This window comes from Varroa jacobsoni, unplaced genomic scaffold (assembly GCF_002532875.2).
Source record: "Varroa jacobsoni isolate VJ856 unplaced genomic scaffold, vjacob_1.0 scaffold_1008, whole genome shotgun sequence".
Taxonomy (NCBI): Eukaryota; Metazoa; Arthropoda; class Arachnida; order Mesostigmata; family Varroidae; genus Varroa; species Varroa jacobsoni.
The window spans coordinates 14,709-36,734 of NW_019213910.1; the positions used below are offsets into that span (position 1 = coordinate 14,709).

General features: G+C 39.7%; 1 protein-coding gene across 1 annotated transcript in view; it reads left to right on the forward strand.

Moving 5' to 3' along the window:
• Window positions 1-22,026, forward strand: part of LOC111265781 (uncharacterized) — a gene marked incomplete at its 5' end in the record, with an annotated part of 43,162 nt that overhangs the window by 11,832 nt on the left and 9,304 nt on the right. The window contains 5 exon segments of the mRNA XM_022842700.2: window positions 3,261-3,395; window positions 9,696-9,815; window positions 10,703-10,963; window positions 15,007-15,249; window positions 16,947-17,045. Of these exon segments, the coding sequence (XP_022698435.2) occupies window positions 3,261-3,395; window positions 9,696-9,815; window positions 10,703-10,963; window positions 15,007-15,249; window positions 16,947-17,045 (858 nt within the window).

Sequence of the window (22,026 nt, forward strand, 5' to 3'; positions counted from 1 at the left end):
ACCTGCCGGTGCTAAAATATACCAAACTGCTCCGTGGACACTACAGTGCAACCTTATAAGCGGTTTTCTCAGTGGCGGTTCCGTAAAACAAAAAAATGAATTAGGCCTTTAGACTCTACATTACGGACCTAAAATTCGATTTTCGGAAGAACACGATGTTCCTAATTGTTTACCATAAAATAGGACATGAAAAAGATCAATAGTTTTTTCACGTTTCTTAATCTCACTTGGTTTCTCAAATGGCCTAATACACTTCAGAACCCAAGATCAAATGTTCTTCTGAATAGCGAATTAATCTCTGAAACAGTTCAACGGCTAAGTGCAATGGTACTAAAAGATATGTAATTTACACAGGAAGGGTATGTATCTGCTACAGAACCCCGAAATGCCTATAACTTAAGGTAGAGTAACGGGACAAGCAAAATAAGGTACCGCAATCGGTAACACAAAGTCAACGAAGTGCCCAAATAGAGTAGAAAAATAATACAGTGGTATAGAGATTGACGCGTACAATGCAATTAAGTTACTAGGAAGAGTGATGGAGGAATTTATAGAAAAAAAAATTGTAATGCGCCAAGGAAAATAATAACCCGGGGCAGACAGAGGTAATGAAACTGGGTGGTAGAACAGCTGCAACGTGTTCGGGTCCAGACCAGGTAAATCTGAACTAGCTGTAGGTTGATTCTTAGGCAAGATGACTTTAGGTAGCGTCAAGCATGTATATTCGGCATGAGTCATGCGATAATTAGATCAGTAACTGTATGATTATAGACAAAAACAACAAATACTAGAGCTGCGCGAAGTGCTTTATCACATGACTTGAATTACTGCAGTGGACGCGTAGAAATTTGACGTAAAACTTTGTAGATGTGTTTACTATTACGAGGTTTGACAAACAATTTTTTAGAAACACGAAGAGACATTAAAGTACCTGCAAACGTACACATATGAGAAACGTGCATTAATTAGAAATGAAGTCAAACACGATACCACAGATCTTTGTCCCACTACAAACCTCCACAACGATGCCATCGCAGGTATGCCATCGCGCAACAAAATTTCTCTGGTTCTAAAAGCACTGTTTGTACAGGCATGTTAACCTTCGGTATGATAATCTTCAGAGTGGCCGCACAGTATCTCTTCTCGCTATCGCGACAACGTGAACTATAAGCAATACATTCAATTTATGTGTAGCTAGTATATTAAGTAAATGATCGCCTAGTTTGTGAATACACCTATATCTGTGACGACACCAAATCACATTACTTTTTGTATACCCTCTATGTCTAATTTTTGTTCCACAAAGCATGAACTTGGTCGATTGCACTGCTCTACCTCTCGCAGAAATTTCAATGACCTTTTAAGATGTTTAGGGAAGTTTTGTTTGAGTAGACAAGTTTACGTCAGTAGATAATTTCCACCTTACCAAAGCCCTCGATAACGTCATATGATACCAGCTCTTAGAGCTCAAGTTTCTTCCGCCTCAAGGAGACAATCATTGATCGTAATCTCAACCGTGCTATATTTATTACTACTACAGTAATATAATTCATTGATCCTTCTTGTTTAGCAAGATCGTAACTTCAGCCAGCAATAGCCACTACGGCTTACATATTTCCTTCTCCATATGTTTCTTAGCGTGTACTCAAGGTTTCTACCTCGTCAAGGCATCAGAGAAAACGGAGGGTCGCCAACGAAGCGAGCAGCTTTTGCTGCTGTCCTGTTCCTAGCTAACCGATACATTCATCCCGCTGCCTACTCCCCCGTTATAATTATCCGGGCGCTTGCTTCTACAGGAGTCACCCACCGTCCGCTAGTTATAACCTAAACGACCAGAAGTGCACCGGGCCCTCCTATATTTCCTGCGAGCGCCATTCTCTAATTATAATCCACTGTTTATCGCTGGGCTACTACATGCAGCGCAGGGCGCTTATAAGCGGTGCGTGGACACCGGCAGTGCCATAACAGCAACGCGACCGGCGACCGGCGAACGCCACGACAAAAGGTGGCGCCACCAGGCGCTTTGCTCTACTACAGGAACGCCATCACCGCCATTACCAGTTCTGACTCCTCTAGATTTACTGGTAACCCCCTCCCCCAACTGACAACAATAAAGCAGCCAATGTAGTTGCTTCTCATGCTACTACCTTTCCACTTCTAACTAGATAGCTGGCCAGCCAGCTAGGCCGGCAGGCAGACAGACAGGAAGGCGTTGTTTTCAATAATGTTGTTGTTATTAAATAAGTTCATTTCAGTTCATCTTGGCCTCTCTTTTTGCCCAGGGTGCCTGTGGGTCTGTTCCCTGCGGAAATCTTGACATCGGTGCAACCCTGTCCACCGTTCAACCTACAACAACCAACCCGCTCTCTTTCCCCATAACCTATACTAAAGCAGTGCGCTGTTCGTGTTAGCAAAAGACGCAACCGTCTGCTATGCAGCCCAATCCGAGCGCGCGCTTTGGCCGCCATTTATTGTTCTCGCGGGACAGTTAGCAACGTTTCTTGTTATCTACCTCCCCTCAACTAAGACGGCCAGAGAGCTCAGCGGGCAGCCTCAGCTAGGAAGCCGCACTGCCATATTTCTGTATTCCCTAATTGCCCCTCCATGGCGTGGACTCGGCTGATCCATTCCCATCGCTGTTGCCTCCGCCCTTCGAACTTTTCTTTTATTGTCGGGTCTTCGTCTTCCTTGTAAAGACAAGCAGCGAGCATGATCATGTCTTTGCTGGTTTCCTCTCTGTTTACCTTGTATTTGGTGTCGAGTATCGTTTCAAAACGAGAATGACCATATGAGAGATCCAAAACACCCTAGAACGTTCTGACGTCCCTGAAGTGACGCCTGAAAATCCATCATGGCACTTAGACATTATTCGCGAACGTACAAATGAAGCCGTAGAGCCAAATGCCCTTAAATTTTCGCATACAAAGGCGGGCCGCGGCGGTGTACTTAAAAATGGATTTCTTTATAGAAGTCGCTTATACTTAAATGTATGTATCGTATCATATAGCCTGTGCTCCTAAACATATTTCGGATGGCTTGCACTTTGAATACTGCGATTTGACATTAAAAAAATACACATACATGGCTCTATGGTGCTTCTTCATACGAGAAAAACTGCTAGTGAGAATAGGATCATTTTTGGATATTACTAGGACGCCACGAGGGTTACCTAGTCAAGGAACAGGCTCATCGTACTTTCAGATTATACCGATACGTGTATTTATTCAAGCTAACATGGTACTATCTATTTCGCATCGCAGTATCATCCGTTCTTGCGCCTGGTGGATCGCTCAATTTTACGCAAACACTCCGTGAGGATATGGGCGTTTACGTTTGCCTAGCTGCCAACGGGATCTCTGCTCCAGACGTGCGAAAGGTTTTCATCGAAGTATTATGTAAGCAGTTACCAGACATTATATAATAACTCGCTTAGTTATACCCTGCAGTCAAGGTATACGAAAACAATAGGTGGATGATTTGTAGGCGACTGTGTTTAAAACATCATGTCTGTACTTGCAAACTCACACACAAATTCTCTATTCAAGATTAATGCCAAGGTTTCGATAAACACATACGTATCACAATGTAACTTGTGCTTAGGCTATTAGATAACTGCAGACCAAATCGAAGATATTTCGTTACGACAACATAACTAATCAGGCGTCATTAAGTTAATGTGGAGTAAACCGACCGAAACAAATCTGTATGCTAAGATGGTGTACCTCTTGACATGTCAAGGTTTTCTACTACAGGTCAAGGATACTACGATGATTTTGCGTCTCCCAAATCTAGCTTACAAGAAAATCTCTCAATGAAATGAACTAGAAACACAGTAAGTCCATCACACATCGTACTGGATGGCATTTCTATAGAACAGATTAGAAATGTACCAATTTGTTTTGACTATATTTAGATCACACCAGTAACGCTTGAGTACGCTACGACAGTCTATATTTACACTTTAGTGCCATCGAGTAAATGTGATTTTTATGTATCTTTTTTGTGGTCGCACGAGTCGCGTCCCGCTTAACCTTCCGACAGTTGAAAATTGCAGTCATTGGCCAAAAGAGAAGATGCAGCTTCAATTATGGCAACTGCAACTGTGACGTTGCGTCCCACTGACCTGCTCGTTATAGTACGGTCGTATCGGATCTAGCTGCGATTCATATTCGACAATGTTAACAGTCTGCAGTAAACCTCACATGCTGGTACATGGCATGTTCAACGCGCAACATAACTCTGCTTACCGCCCTTCAGGTGGAGTTCTACGATGCCAACTATGCAGAAGGCTGAGCACGGTAAATAGCTTCTGCGCGTAAAGGACAACTATACAAAAACCGTATGGATATAAAGTACACAATTTATCGCTAATAAATTGTTCACTTTATCTAAAGATTCTATAAGCCACTGGTTCTTTTGGAAGGGTGGGTTCTCCCAGGGGGGTTGGAACAGTCGCCGTTTCTCCTAACTTAGATATATACTTTCCCTAAATATACTTGTAGTGTCGGTCAGAGGTAAATAATAGATCGAAAAACTATCCCGAAGTAAAATGAGTTTACAGTGTCTAAACGACCTTCAAGTAATTAAATCTTCAACAACATTATGCTTTAAAGTGCCATAGCTTAAAACGCACGTCCCGCGAACGGTCCTCTGCAATTAGACAGTGTAAACATTTGACTTTTAAACATATGTAGCTGTGTGTTCAGGAAGCATCGACAAGCTCAAATAGTGATGGGTAGTAATCGAAACTCGGCATACGTTCTACGGGGAAGCCATAACTAATAGCACAGATATGGCTTTCGAATACCAGTTTGTAACTGAAATTTGCTAAATTATGATCAAAGTTACTGGAACAAATAGGCACGGTACAACTTGGAGGTTAAGATTTATCTATGGCTCAGTAATAGCAGAAAGCGTCGAGGACGCGAATCGCGTTATAACAGTAGAGTTTATTTTAAATTAACTTAAGGTATGCATTAATCGTTCCTCTGGGTCCAGGTGATAAAATGGGTGATAGGAGCACCTGTGAAAAATTAGCTCCTTGTGATTTGGGGCTACAGAAGCACATTTCTAAAATGACGAGCGCGACAGAGAATTCCAGTACGAAGTGCCGATTTCAACCTTTCTGGGACTTAAGCCTAAACTGGGGTGATTTGACATTTCAAGGAGGGCACTTTGTGGAGCACACCGTACAAACCTCGATTTGCTCAAAAAAAGTAGTAAACGACAAGATGGTTTCTCTTTGTATGTGTCCTGTAAAAAGTTATGTACGTCAAGAAATAATAGTTTCTGTTCATTTAGTTCTAAAGTTACTAGCTGACAATGGTGCGCATGTTTTTTCCTTGCGCCTTTTTGGTAAGCTTTTTTTTTCTTTTGGGTAAAACGATAACGTTAAGACGGCGATTATACGTTATAGCGGGCTTTTTTAAATCATTCGGCTCCACTTCAAATAGCCTATGACAAGGACACATCATAACGTCGAAACTGTTTAGCCGATTCCACCTTTTCGGTAGGCGTGCATAGGTATGAATATGCCGTAGGAATCCTACTATATGTGAGTCGATGTTCGGTGCGCGGCCTGACACTTTGATTTGCATCCTGCTAAATTTGCCTTATAATAGTCCCATTTAGAGCGTTTATTTCACAAAACGTTGTTCTTTTTATTTTTCAACTATTTACACGCTTCATTTTGTTTACACCTACCACAACAAGCCGAATGAGGCGGCTCTGTCTAAGTTGCTTTGCCTGAAGCGGCTGTGTGCCAAAGCAGCTCTTTTGCGAGAAAGCAGGGATAAAGTGGGCCAAAGAGGCCGGCCCTGGTCGGGATAGAAGCAGTTAGGTTGACGCAAGTCCCTTTTCGTTTGTCGGTCTCGTCGATTCGGGTTGAGTCTCGCGAGACTTCACCCCCGACTTCCTCTCCTCCGTCGTCGCATCTCTCATTTGATGCTATCGCCTTGAAAAGGCTCAGGCCTTGCCCCGAACATCTGATAGACAGACAACACAGCGACGAAGGTACTGGTCGAAAATGACCGCTGACTCGAGTGACGCGCGACGAGGTACTGATTTGGCAGAACGCCTACGCGGCATCTACCACTGGATAACGATGTTCGCTGGTTCTCTAAGGATGAAAACAACGACAATTTTCACGTCCATCTCGAAGCATATCTTTCTTCTTTTATTCCGCCAGGGCAAGAAGCGGCGAGGCATGGGTACATCGTCTCACACTATTAGTTGTACTAGTAGTTTGCCCCATAATCTGCTCACTCGCATCATCTTTGTACGGCTATATATATGTTGTAAGAGAAGAACAGTGCAGCCGTACAGCTGACCGTCAAGCTGGAGTAAGAAGTATGAGAAGGAAAAGTAGGAAGGAGTATAAAAAACGAAACAGAAAGAAAAGGGACCGCAGTGAGACATGAGTGGAGATACGAAACAGCGCAGGCAGCGGCAGCTCAATATGTCAACTTCAGTGATGCCTCAAGGGAGATCAAGCCGACGAGGCTGGTAAAGAACACGCTTGCTAAGAAGACTGCCATCTCTTTCACAAACTCAATCTTACCGCCTCTGAGTTCCTTTCACACGTTCCCTTCTTCTTCTTCTTCTTCTTTATTTAACCTAACTAGACTCTTAGTGGCGGTTGAACTTCGCCCTGACTATTTTATAGCAAATCTTCTCGATTCAACCCCCAAAGATCTAGTACAACTAGATCAACTATAGGACTATCGTTGTTGCCAGTATCCCATTGATTGACCACTGACATCATAGATGTTAAATATGTATGTGATTTACAATTTTTGGTTTTTCGAGTAATAGTGCAACGTTTAACAAAACCAATTGAAAAAAAAATTATATATGAATGGATTTCCGTAGGCCTCCAATCACACACGTGTCAAATATATAAACTAAGTTGCAGCCCTTCTCAAAACGGCCCACTACCTCCAAGCTCACACAGTGGCCTGGACTGTAGTGCTGGTTATTCCCTATTGATTTACTCTGTGTTTTTAATGTTACCCCCTCATTCATCTTTAAAGCGTCATAGAAAGATGTCTGTTACAGACAAAGTGGATGATTAAGCCCCAAAGTAGACGGTCACTACCTCAGGGCATCGTTAGAGATGTGGATAAGAGTCGGGTGTACACGTCTTTTCAGCGCTCATAGACATCATGAACTGCTGTGATAGATGGCAATCTGAACGTTCCTCGAGAGGTTATCTGAGATGTAGGCATCATCAAGGCATAGGCTCGTAGATGACATTTGCGAGAGATAAGAAGAAGACTAAGTTGAACTTCTAAATCCACAGACAGTACTGTTTCTAGACCGCAGCGCGCATAGTTGAACTAGAGCAATAATGTAGTGTTCTTTGCAGTGGACGAAAAAAAAAAAGGTCAGACCGCTTGGATGACCCTACCTGTGCATTTAAAGGTTACCAGACCATCAGTTTGACATTCTTGTCTTCCCGGTAATGGTAAGTGGTAAAATGTTTGCCAAACAACATAAGGACACGTGAGCCGGTCTCAATTCGAAACAGAGCATAGGGCTTTGTCTTGCAAGCTAGCCGCATAAAACAATGCTTAATAACAGCACTAAGCGTAAAATTCGGAAGGGAGCCAGACAATAACATATCAGCTAATTTTCTCACGGATTCTCTGTTCGTAAACTTCACGACAGCAGATTTTCTAAAAACATAATTTTAAGACAGGCTATATACATGCTGAACAAAAATGCCTTTAACCACAGCGCTGGATGCCTTTAACCACAGCACTGGCTTTTGGTCACTGTGGCTATATGCTGCTATACAAAAATATAAAGGGAAGTTAGTCTTCCTTATATTCCCCGCGAACAAGACGACTTCAGAGAGTAATAAACCATACAGACTTCCGTATTGACATGAACCGATTTGCGTATGTTGGCGGTTGGCATATGATTCATATTTAACTTGGGCTGGATTAGTATTTCTCTATGCGTAATTTCCTTATTTTGTCTTTCCGGCTCATCGCACTGACCAATATGCGAAGGCCGAAGACAAAAATCAAGTACGTGGAAAATTGCCCTCGATGTGCATCGAACAAATGGACTGCGACCGAAACTCTTCGAAAGGATGCGACCGCCTGTCGAACCAATAGACGTATCCTTTTTTAGAACAAACTCACTCCTAGAATTCAGTATTATCGTACGCGCGTTCTCGCACTTTCAACCTGAATGCCACCCGGGAACAAGTGCCTTAAGTGGGAGCTCTACAGGCAATGAAACCAGAACACCTTTTTTTCCTTCCGCAGATGTATAGTCTATAATATAGAGCAGGGTTTATAGCCGGCAATATATCTTTTCGGTGGCCTTGTTCACTCGTGTTCTTTTCGCTACGGCACACGAACGCACTTGTTTGCCTCGTTTCTCTTCGTTTTCGTTGATTTATGCGAATTTCTTTTCTAATAGTAAAAAAGAAAATGAAAAAATCCTGTCGTGGATGAAATACGACCGAAACTTTATTTCGGCGCAAGACCATAGAGTGTGCGATTCATTCGTTTACCTGGGTGATGGTTTAAACATTCGGTCAAGACGTATCAGTGACACAACAAGCTGCCTATTCGACCAATAGGCTGCTTGACGATTAATTTATCGATGAATGGAAAATAAAGCGTACTACGATTTGTAAGCTCAACAGGCCAGGGTGGATCTTAAGGCCTAGGCACAAACATCCACGGATTTTAAATGGCTACTTCCTGGAAAAGCTGCAGCAAAAATACGAGCGAATTAAAAAAAAAAATGTTATTATTTCACAAAGCGACCATGTATCTATTGCGTTGCAGTCGGTATCAGCGTCTACAATCATGAATTGGACAAAATAAATGCGATACATACGTAGGATCTCCACAGTACCAAACAGAAATAGCTAATATCTGAAAAAATATCTATAACGACACTGATAAAAACTGCGCCTTCACTCTCCAGCCTTTCATTCAACATTGGCCTGAAACAGGTACGATACGAGCGTTGACCGTTAGCGGCTCGCCAACTCTAGACGTACTGGTACACGTTAGTGATAGTAAAGTGCTCAATGCACCATGAGAAAAAACTACACGAATCAGATATTGTTCTAATTATAACGACAACAACAACGTTATTTCAAACGTGTCACTAACGTAAATGGAATACGGTCTGTGTTATACATATCCAGCATCACGCGTCACGTCAAATCAGGTTCGCCAAAAGCACTATTATGCAATAGTAAAAGTAAATCTGAAACTATAATTATGAAAATTACTTTGTTAATATCTAGGTGTTGATATAGCGATGAAATATATGGACATATATTTTGCAGCACACAAATCATATATATGGTCATGTATATATGGTCTGTGAGCTGCAAAAGCCAGTTCCTTTAGCGACACGACCTTGAAATGATAGCCTTATTTTTGTTGGCGTCATTCTTAAAGAGAAAACTTGCCACGAGTATTGATCTTTGTGAAAATACGCTGTTTAAGCCCTGGTAGCAAGGAGTATGGTCATCAATTCGTTGTATCGTATTGAGATTTGGCCAATTTGATTATACACGGCTGACTTGAATAGTGTTCAATCAGACCGCGCTAAAACATTGTTTCTGCAAATAAGTGTATAAATAAATTAGAAGAAGAGTATTTTACATAATAATAGAAGCGTTTTGTTCACTTCTTTTCCCGCCGTCTTTGTGATTCCAGTTCCACCTTTGATCAAAATTGCCAACTGGCTCGTGACTGTTCGAGACGGAGCTTCGGCGCAATTAGAATGCATCGTTGAGGCGTTTCCGAAAGCCTCGATATACTGGGTCAAAAGCGACGGTAAAGTACTACTCTTTTTTTTTTTTCATAACCCAATATAGTATTGTAGTGTGCCCACATCCCGCTACGCTTCACAGGCAAAACGCGTAAGCGTGCGCAGCGTTTGATAGAACTTCATCTCAAGTTGCCTAAACAAGTTGAAGAGGCCTACAAAACTGTTCATATAGTATTTTCTGAAAATTGAACGAAAACAATCAATAATGAATAGTGAAACGTATGGCCGAGAAACGTCTAGGTTGGCTAGAGGCCTGTCGTCACTTACCCTCGTTCAAGTCCTGGCGCTATTGTCGATCAACATCAGAACAAACGAGAGACGAATCTTACTTGATTCTATTTGCCTAGTATGCATAGGCGGGGTTTTATGTGATTAAATATTCGACAATAACCGTAACTCGAAGGAGTCCGAAATCGGGCGGTACGCGATCAATTCTTCACAAGCAATTTCGGTTCTCTCGGAGTCTCTGTGGAACGATTATACTGAATGCTCTGCGAAGCATCCAACGTCTACGGGTCAGAACCGTCTTCTGAAACGTGGGACGCGATTTTATTCGTACAGCTCACAGAGCTCTTCAGTTTTTTGCTTTCCCATTGGCAAAGCCCAATGTTATTCTGCTAGTGACTTTTGGTACATATCGTTAGGCTGGACATAGGGTACTAGTATGATTGCATTGAAACGGGCGTTAAATAACGGCAAACCCAGCAACAGAATTTATGAGTTACTAGTATGGAGAATCAACAGTATTCAAGCAGTCGTTAAAGATGGAAGGAGAGGGCCAGGAATGGTCCGATAAATTCTAACCTACCCGGTTGGGCACGCGGGATAAATTCAATAGAGTTCAGTGATTAACAAAACTGTTATTTTCACCTATAACATTTAATTTCGGTAGATGAACCAGTGATCCACGACGATCTAAAATTTACCATCTCAGAAGAATTTGAACCATTGTCTTCATCGTCGTCCTCATTGTCATCATTCGGACAGCTGGCCGCCTCACCTTCGACTGACGATTCGGGAGGATCAAGCCAGACGGGTTACACCTTCAAGAGCATCCTTACCGTGGCGTTTGTGGCCGAACGTGATCTCGCTCATTATAAATGCATTGCACGCAACGTTAAGGGCACAGCTACAGGTGTTTTTTCCGTTACTCGTAAGTAATTAAAACCCGCACGTCGTAAAATATAATCAGTATATTAGTAATTCACGTATCTAGTAATCCCGAAAAAAACCTTTGAAACCTTCCAGCAGAGTAAACAAAAATCGGGTAAGGTTTTTGCTGATTTAAACGTCCCAACCCTGATTTTTTTCCATTGGAGGTAATAACAATGTGCCTGATATTTTCCATTGTAAAATAGATATTTATTAAATTCTACTAAAAAAGTTATCGTAACTGTTGGGACAACGCATACTATATGGAAACAGTACCTTGTTTTACTGGCAATAAATTAAATTGCCGGGTTCATTCGATCAATGAAGCCAAGCTAAATCAAACACTGAACTCAACTCATAGGTTAGCTTTCTATTTACCAAATTAGGAGCACCAAATGAATGTAGATAATCGTCTGCCTACTTATATATATATATATATATATATCAAACTTCGATAGTAAAGTCATCTTTTTTTTAACACAAAAGATTGCCTCTAAAAAGCCACAACTACATTAGATAGGTGGACGCTGTACCTAATCGAATACCTTGGTATATTCCCGAAAGGTTTGATTGCCATTGTTATTATTATGTTAGCACCGCTGGCAGTTGAGCAGAAGCAACTAACGTCAAAGTTGCTCTTCAGGTACTTTGCTTTCGGAGAAAAGCAAGCCTAATCGCAACTCTGATTCTTTAAAAGTTATTTAAAACCTGATAGCAAACCTGAGGCAGCCGCCGTAGCATTCATAATTGACCAGTGAAGCATTAGCGACAAGATTCGTTACGGCCAGTACTTTTCAGTGCTCTCTCAGGGACCCCGTGCACCGCCAATATGACGACAGCAACGCAATAATAAAGAACTGGGCATTGCAAAATTCAGCCACAAGTGACTCTCAACAGGCACGCAAACAGCATCTGAGATCAGAGGACGGCGACCGCAAAACCGAACTGGGTGAATCGCTTTCAGTACAAACCGCTATCCTTCAAATGTTAAAAGTTATTCCTCGTCTTCATCGTAAACTATCGTGTCCGTCCGATCTGATAGCAGTAATAGTCTTCCACTTTAGCGAACAAGCATAGTTCCGCTCAGAAACAGAGCACATCAGCGAAGTTTCGTAATTCGGTTGCTTCTTTGTGATTGGATGTATCCGAATCGAAAGGACACGCAAGACACCAATTCTAGTGTAAAGTTTGCTTAAAAAAAAATAAAATATATATGTATATATATATATGTGTGTGTGTGTGTGTGTATTTGTGCACTCCAGTTAAAAGGCAACGAGGTTTTGCAGGTACTACCGCAGAGATCCTTGCCAACAGAATCCGAGTGCAGAGACTAATTAAAGGCTAGAAATAATAAATAAGTAGCTAGGAAAACCCAAGTTGACGCCGTAGCTTAAACAACGAGGTCTCTGATTGAATGGAACCGGAAATCACTGTTTCAACCTATATGAGTAAATACATTTATCAGAAATTAATGGAAAATTATAGCTTTTGTGAAAATTTAAGAATATTTACCGAAAAAAATATTTCTCACGAGCATAAAGACTATACACGTATGTAATTCTAATTGCCCCGAGTACGTGTGCTAAAACTTCTTCGAATTTGAGAAAACCTATCAAGTACATGTTAATGTCTTGACTGTAATAAGAGCTCGGTTAAGCTGATATTTGGTTAGCAGACGACAGACGACGTATCGAACGTGTGCAATGATTATATTCAGTACTTTTGCAGGCAATAGAAACAGCATATCTGAAAGAAATACCAGGCAATACGACATACTAGCTAACGACAAGGTACGTCTGCTTCAAAACAGACGGTAACTTCAGAAGTTTTACAGTGCTTCTCCAAACGTTTCTTCAGCATGCATCAATAGTGAGCTAGATTATGAGATACATAAGTAGCCTTTTTATTCAGGCAAAAGCGACCTTTGCCTAACCGAGGTCTCGGCATGGGACACATAGTACGTCTTATTGAAGCAATGATAAGCTATTGAAAAACGAGGACAACACTGCAAACATTATATCCATTTAATGAAAAACTTCATCAGCGTATCAAATCAGTAAAAAAATAATTTATATTTATGAGCTATTTTTGTATCATTTCACTGACAACAAGACCTCGTCAACTTAGGTACTCGAATTCGACGGACAATTTTTTGAGGATAACTGATGTTCTGCATAGCATCAAGGTACAGTTTTCAAAACGTTTAGTCTTTGAGCTTTACCAGAATTATTTAGAAAAGTTATTTTTTTATCAGCACTACACTTAATTGTTACACCTGAACCTTATGCAGCTTTACAGAATCATATAGGTTATCATCTAAAAGTCCGCGTTCCTGCCTATAATTTTATTTACGGGCGTACTAGGGGGGACCAATGATGACGCATGCATGGAAGCTAAAACTATATCGCTAAACTGCATCCATGTGCACGAGTCTGTGAAGGACTTTCTTGGATGCGCCATACGTCTTTTTAAATTGAGAAATAGTCAGGATTAAATCAGTCGTACCAGTTCCAAACCATTAGCGCCCATATAAACTTCTAGCTAAAAAAAAAAAAATGGAAAAGTTCTATGCTGAACCCACATAATTACAGTCTACCATTTCGAAATAAATTAGCTAAACTTCAAATAGTAATTATTAATATATCGAAAAATAGACATTAGCAATAATGTTCCGCTATACCGGGATGTTAACTATCTTTTAAAAGTGTTCTAGCAAATCAGGTAATTTCTGTTTCAAGTTCTAGCGTTAGATATAATAGTCTGCACAATCCAGTGAAAGTATCATATCTGAATCTTGAAGAGATATTATTATATTTATTAGGTCATGTTGTGACAGAACAAAGCTCGTATTTGGTGAACAGTGAAAACCAGCTCGCAAATCAGATGATACGAAATCACATTTTTATTTGGGTGGTCTATTGACTGAAACTTCAGAAATTCTTAAGATATTCAATGTTTTATTGGCGATGTATTGTTCTTAACGTACACTAAAATGGCAGCTGACGTATTCGATTTCGCTATTATTACATATAACGTATGTATTCCTATATAAAGAAAGGCGTACGATTCAGATTAAGCTTTGTAAGCATTTGTCAGGTTCGTCAATTAACAATTAATATATACATAAACTTCGCGTACTAAAGAGGGAGCACGGTAGGATCTGGATGAGTAGTATCGAATGTCGAATCAAACGTGGTATCGAACTGGTAGAAGAAGCTACTATGCGAACCCGTTGCATAAATTTTCGAATTTTCTCAATTTGATTCATTGTCTAATTTCACAGAAAATAGGGCAATGTCCCAGTTGTTCAAGGCTACGCTACACTATCATGTTACATCACAGAGATTGACTTGCAAAAGAATACGGTTTTTCCCTAGTCTTGACCTACAGAGTTTTCCTAATAAAGAAAACAAGGACCAGAATACGTGAGCTTAACTAGAAACAGCACGCCTGCCTTCATTAAATCCAAGCATCATCACGCGGTGTGTTTAGGTCATGCTCGTCATCTGTTCAAGGAAGGCTTCAGTATGGACCCCTGCTGAAAATCATTTGCAGGATTTTATTTTAGCATAGCACCTTGCTTTCGTGTTAGATTGAAATCATTGGCCACATTCAACGACATTACAAGCGACAAAGCAATATTGCTAGTACTCGTTTCTCACAGGTTACACGGATAAGAACTCGTTAATTTCGAGGTGCAGGACACTGGAATTAAACAAATGCCGAACTCAGTCCGATTTCCCTATAGTCTAACAAAAACAAATCATCTAGTAATGCAGCCGTGTAGCGCTTGCACTGCAAGTATATAGTCTTAAGGATATGATTTTCAAGACGTTACGTGTTAAGGTCATAATACGCACAATCGAGGGCAGTCACTTTCAACAAACGGCGCTCTTATCTGACGCGTTCACCTTAGCGAGTAACTTCTGCAGTCGTACTTTGAGGAATCAGATTGTCTACAAAAACGAATTTTCTAGAAATATACTCATATAAAAACCCCCTCTAAATACTAATCAAATGCCTTTCATATATGGTTTATTTCAGGAAAGAAATCTAGCGCAACTGGCGGGGGACCCGACGGAGGTGCGGTTGAGGACGTCAATGAAGCGATTACGTACAGCGTTTATGGTGCACCTCCGCCACCGCGGCTAATTCTTGAAGAGCAGGTGCCACTGGGCGGTAACTGTCCGCTTTGCCCAGATTGCCCAACGGGGCATGAGTGTGCCCCGTCTAATCAGACTCGGCAGCAACATCGAATACTTATTCAGCAACTCAACAATAACAAGGGTAAAATGCACGGAAGTATATTACGTACTAAAAAGGATGGAAAAGTGAACTAAATCGTCGATAATTTGTTTAGCATAACGTATGAATTTTCTGTGTGAACGGTTAATAAGTGAACGTATTATTGAGTCTAGATTTGGCTTTGAGATTTAAAAGGGCTGCTATTGGTCGAAAAAAGTGCATGAAATTTACTGTAGTAAGGGTTATGATTATGATAAATACTCATACATAAAAGATACGGAATCAAAAGCTTTTTCCCTGTGCGATCAGTGAAACCTGTTTTACAAAAGAGTTAATTTAGGTCTAATTATTTTCTGAAAAGGTGAATAAGATTCTTTGAAAAGTTGAAAAAGACGCGTCTTTCCCATCCATGGTTAAGTGGAGCATGTTATGCAAAGGCGTCCGCTATATCAGTACGTCTTAAATTGCGGAAGGGGTCATTCGGAGTTTAATCAAAGCGAATATTTTAAGGGGTAAGAAGTACGCAAAATATATTAAATACTAATTTATATGACGAACGAGGTCACTGATAGCAACCTTAATCGTATGGGGCCACAGATCTTCCGTTTCTAAAGTATATACTAAAGCAAGTAAGAGCTGTTAGAAATGATGATAATGGAAATCATGTGGAACCGTTAATGGAAACGAAAACGCAACGAGAAGGCGGGCAAAGAAAAACTTTCTTAGTATCGGCTTATATTGAGTAAGCTCATCCTTACCAAGGGGCCAGAAGTTATGCATGTGGCAGATCTTAGTACAGGTTTTCTTTAGGTCTCTCAACAAGCTGGCAAGAAGTAAGCCTTTTTTGCACCGGAACTTAGCTAAAACGTTAAGCAAAACATTTTGTTGGGCTTTTGCTTAAAAGTAAAAGATTGGTTATTTAAGCGTTTGTTCATTTGCTGAACAGCTAAATCACAACTAAAATCGTTATCAATTCTTCTTGGTTGGTCGCAGCGAAACAAATTGTTTGTCTACCGATGGTGCAAATTGTTAACTAAAATGATAACAGAGGCGATATTTAGACGACCCTAATGATGATTGGCGTCACACGGGTTCGACAAGCTCGCGCTCATTGATGCGTGGAGAAAAATAGATGAGATACTACCGAAAAGATTAACGAAACACATACTACGTACTACGTGCGTGACCGCTAACGGAAAGTAGCTTGATATAATTTTTTCTCTTAGCGAAAAATAATCCGACAAACTCAACTTTATGCTCTGTCATCTACTCAAAGAAAAATCTGTTTATAGACAACTATGACAGATAACATTGCAGTCAACCGTTTAAAGCTACAATTTTAACCGCAATTATCACAAGCGCAGGACATAAAAAGAATGCCTTTAACAAAATAATTAATTTGACTAGCCTCTTATTGCCTAAATACACCTAACTGCGTGCGTTTATTTCTTATTTCAATGAGTTTAATTTATGACAATTTGTTAGCCTGTAAGGATCAGTGTCTACACTTGACACTTACCCACTTCCTATACAAGGATCATTACATAATATCTATCCATTATTTACCTACTAGTAGTAATTAACGGGAAACATATAAACCAGTAATATTTAATCATTCTCATCATCTAATCGGATTCTTCACCCTTCTGTAATAAATGTTGACAGCTTAATTGAGTAATTTTTGTTGCGAATAATTACACAATTAATAATTTTAAAAATATGTTTGAAATATATTCTAGCCACGTTAGCTCCACCTGTAACAACATTCCTCAACGTTGTTAATCTCGAGACGGTCGTCAATAAGTCGCATTGGCTTCATCTTAAACCACGAGACCAAGGTACGTAGAGCCTGTCACTGGTTAACGACCACGCATTTTACTCGTGGATTTATGTATTGCAGCAGATGTATGTTTAAATAAGAGGAGCTAGTGAACTATATTTTTTTTATATAGCATAGTTACTTTTATTAGTTGATAGCTAGCTAGCGCACTCTTCGACTATAAAGCGCTTACATGTTAGACGCATTCCTCGTCAGATTTCAATACAGACATGTTATATATGACCACCTACATTTGCCTCCCTCGGGGTACTTACAAACTGACACAAACCAAAATGTAGGGACCGTCTTGGTGAAGATGGATTGCATGCCAGCAACGAACGATCTATACATATCTAGTTAATCGATCTTCCTGCTTACTAACCGTATACTCACTTTGCAAGATAAAAAAAACCACCGCTTGAAATATTAAGACAATTTTTGATTAGGCCAATGCCTTGATTAAAGACTAAGTTGTCCAAATTTCCTTCCCTCATCTTTTTTTCGTTTACAACACACATTAAAAACTCTGATAAACATCATTCCGTAGAACAAAACCCGGTTCTAAAGAAATGAAATGTTTCTGCCAATAATTTTATGAGGCACTACTACCTACTTTGACCGGTAAAATATTAAATAAAATATAATAATCATACAATATGTGCAAAATGCCAATATCAAATTACTAATTCCAATCTCGAATTTATTATCTAAATTAAATTAATTACTAAAAATAAAGTTCCAATAATTACATGTATAGTATACAATCCAGTCAATAAAAAAATACTCTACCATAAATTCCATCATTTAAAGTAAAGAAAGCAAACAAAAAATAAATACGTAATATTACAGTTCATCTTCAAGCAATTAAAACTAAATTCCTTCTATGACCCATAATTCTATAGTGTGATCAAGTAACAGTAAAATCTGATGTTAATAAAATCCGACAGACCCCCAAGTCAATTCTCTCAGGAACCGTAGCTGTATCTTGAGCTTTACGTTCATGGTTTCAATCTGATAGAAATCAGCATATGTTATCATATGCGTATTCGCTATTTACATATATTACAATTGACTCGCTCCACACGAAATTTGCCGGAGGCCCGAGCTTAAAAAATTGTTGTAACCATAATAAGGAACACCTGAACAAAACACGTTTCCCGAAATATATTAAAGTTTAGACGAGGCTTTCCGGCATTGACTTACAAAACTCATGCAGGCTCACGGTAGCATGGTTCTTACACAGGCCCAACTATTTCTGGAAGGTGCCGCAGTACTTACGACTCTGGTCAAAGACAGAACAATGTCTCCTTCGTGTTTTGTGCGTCCGTTCCGTTTAGGCTTGATTCCGACGTGGAAGATAGCCCCGCTGTCTATGAGACGATACGTATTCTGAACTAAATTTTTCTTACTTTTAAAAATCTCCAACGACATGCATCAGCTATACCCCATTCATCAAATCGAAGCATCTCTCGGCTGATTTTTTAAAGGAGCTGAGTAAACGATGCTACCATCTCCCATTATACTAGCCTGGCATGTGGCATCTACTTAGTAAGCACGCCAGCGGTATAAGCAATGTGTTTGTATTATACCAAGATATGTTCGACTCACTACCAACGCTTGCTTCATTTCTCTATTCTTCCTGTACGATTTAGAAAGTTTGCAACATATCGTTGTAGCATATTGTCGTCAGAGATGTCAACTGCTCAAAACGAAAGATGGACCCATAAGGCTTTTGGCTCTATACAAGACGCTTACATATCGGTATAGTAGCCGCAGTGGTGGCACTAGGAGCGGTCGTCGTGCTACGAGTATATTGACCAGGTTGTTCTGACAATAGCGTGCACCAACCATTTTCAAAGAAACTCACAACTTCGAGGTAAAACGGAAATCGATATATGCAATTTTCAGAACCAGAAATCATTGCTGCTGTTACTGTTGACGTTACCCTTACACACATTACAAGCACAAGCCTGGTTTGAAAATACGCGTAGATTTCTGAAAGAAAACATCGCCAATGCTAAATGACCGAAGTTTCAACCGATGTTTCCTCCGTGATTATACTGAGATTGACTTTATTGACTATATTGCTTACATATGTTACTCAACCTGTTACTTTTTGCTAGACGTATAGCTCATGCTTTCATGTTTAGTAATATAAATATCACACGCAACGTGGTTGAAGAAATTGAGCAAATCTTGAAACATTCGATACTAATTTATAAAATATTTCCATGCGTTTTAATCACATTAAAAAATCAGTAGGAATAAGGTTATCGTAAATACTCTCAACAGTAGGACAAAACATTATTATAAAAAAATTTACCTTTTAGCTACCCTTGCGACTATAATAATGGAGGGACTACGGGAAATTACATATAGGATATATATGACGAACATTCGTTTATACTGAACCTAAGCGAAGTCCAATAGAACGATAAATTGTGTTACCACTTCTATGAACGCCAATCTTTTCCTCAAATCAGTTCCGTATTAAATTGTGGTAATGATGCTGAGGTAATTCTCGGAATTAATATTTTCGCCCAACGCGTTTTTAAAAGATTGAATTGGGTAATAAATTTATGTCCACTATGAACCTTATTTACGCTTATTTTTAGCCCTAATCACAACTATAACGATATTGACAATAACCTTCTATTTCTAAATAATCTACTTTAGAAAAAAGTGTTTTAAGTCATACTTAATAATACTCAACAACAACAAAAGCAACAACTTGTGCTTTAGCCGCTGAAAATTCGAAAAATCCTTTTCTTTTTAAATACATGGATGTACGCATCTTATTGGCGGCGCTATGAAGGTCTCAAAATCCGATAAACTTTTTTCTAATAAATGATATGAAATGATTCTCCGGAACCTTACGTCCGCCTTCTCTTCTTGTGTCGGACTATTCTTCGCTCTCTGTCAATATTCCTAAAGCTGGCTAGCCTCCACTAGACTGAAATTTTTGCAAAAGATAGAAGCAAAAATGGATCCCGGACAGCTAAATAACTGGTCCGATTTTCGTGTCCGGCAGCATTGCTTTAGACTGAGATTCTTTTCATTCTTATACTTTGTATACTCACTACGTTATCTGCGAATGATACTCTCCGTCAATCACGCCTTTAGACGTTAACTTGGCTGCGTTTAAACATTGCCAATGCGAGGGTTACGAATAATAAACTAAACGTTGAATTATTAATTACGACTAATTTACGATATAATCGTTTACTTGCGTAGCCTGGTGTTAATTCTCTACTTATGCCTTAAGGACTTAATATTTAAGCAAAGGTGTACTCACAAAAATAAGCGTAAAAATGTAAACAATATACAGGCTATTACCAATAATCTAATTTTCTTCGGTCCAGGTGAGACCGATGAGGAAGCGTGAGGAAGCTACTGCATGACGATGTGCTCAGGCTAGTTGTGTCCTCACCTAAGTACCTAAGACACATCTTCTACTTCAGGGTATTAACTTTCGGATAAGGTAGCTATAATTAGAACGATGTAAGCCTTTAAGGGACGAGGCAGCATTAAAGAGACTCATCCCACACACACGTGGATTTTAACATTCGAAATGTATTGCAAGCGCAACTGCTTTCAGATATTCGCGGCGCACGTCTAAGCCGAAAGTGAAAAGAAGTGCACAACCACTGAAGAATAGTTGTTTATCATAGAAATAACACACATATTGGCAATAATACCCAGTGGCAGTGAAATTTTTCAGGTCTCTTAGAACTAGATCAGGGTTGTTCGAAAAATTATAATTATCTCAAGAGGACGTTTCGTGCCATGTGCTATTTTGGTAAAATTACATACATGGGCTAATATACACATTCAAGACGTTTATATTGTTTTTGGCTTTATAGAGAATTACTTATATATCAAACTTACCATATTTTCCGTCCTTTAGTGCAGAACAAGGTGCAACAGTAAAAGTGGTCAAAAGGCTATCAAGAAAACACTAGAGACACCGCAAGAAAGAATACTAATCTGCATTCGTGGGAATCCAAAATGCTGCTCAGGCTAAAGGCAAAAGTCAATAATTGTACTGAAATGATAATTGTACTCTCAATTACCGTCAAAGATCGATTAGCATCACGTGTTCACCCGAGCTTAAGGTTGGCGTAACGAACAAAAGATTGAGCTCAAAAGCTAAAGTTCGGTAATGGCTCCAAGGCACAACTAAAACTCAAGCGCCAGACTGTTCTTTTTAATTAGTATTACTACAACAATTGTGTGTAGAAAAAAATTCACTCTAAAAGGACTTCGGGAATTGGTCTTATACCATAGACATCGGGAAATGGTCTTATACTTTCACGAAATCCCAGCATCTTCATTGCATGAAGAAATATCGAACTTATCAAACAAACAAGAATTTGTGAACAGCCCCAATAAGCATTATACAACCGGCTAGAAATCAAGCAGATGTGATGATTAAAAATCGTTGACGGGACCACCTCTCAGACAAATAGGGACTTTAATGCCGAACCAGAGAACAGTATAGTCCGAAGAATATCTCGGAAAAGCTACGGCAGCGAAACCTATCAACCAGGATGAAGACGCATGGGAAGTTGAACAAAGAGAGAACGAGAAGTACCAGTCGTCCAATGGCGTGTGCAACTAACGAGGCCAAAAACACGTGCGGAACTATGAATTACTAATTGATACAACATATGAATAATCGGGATAAATAGTAACAGACACGTATGAAGATAATGAGCTTCATCATCATGTGAGGGTAGATTATATTTAATAACACATGGTTATTGCACAGCTATTATTAGGGACAATGTTCTACATCGAACATGACATATTAGGGTACATCGAAGAATGGTTGTAATATTTATATGTTCATATTTAAGTTGCCAAAGTGACATTCGCCCTTGGCTTCATGTTTGCAAACTTACGACTTCTAGCACGTAGAACCCTGATTTAAAGAAGCTCGCGATATCCTTCAAACGAGTGTTTCGTATTTTTAGAGTCTAGGTTATCATTCGTTTATT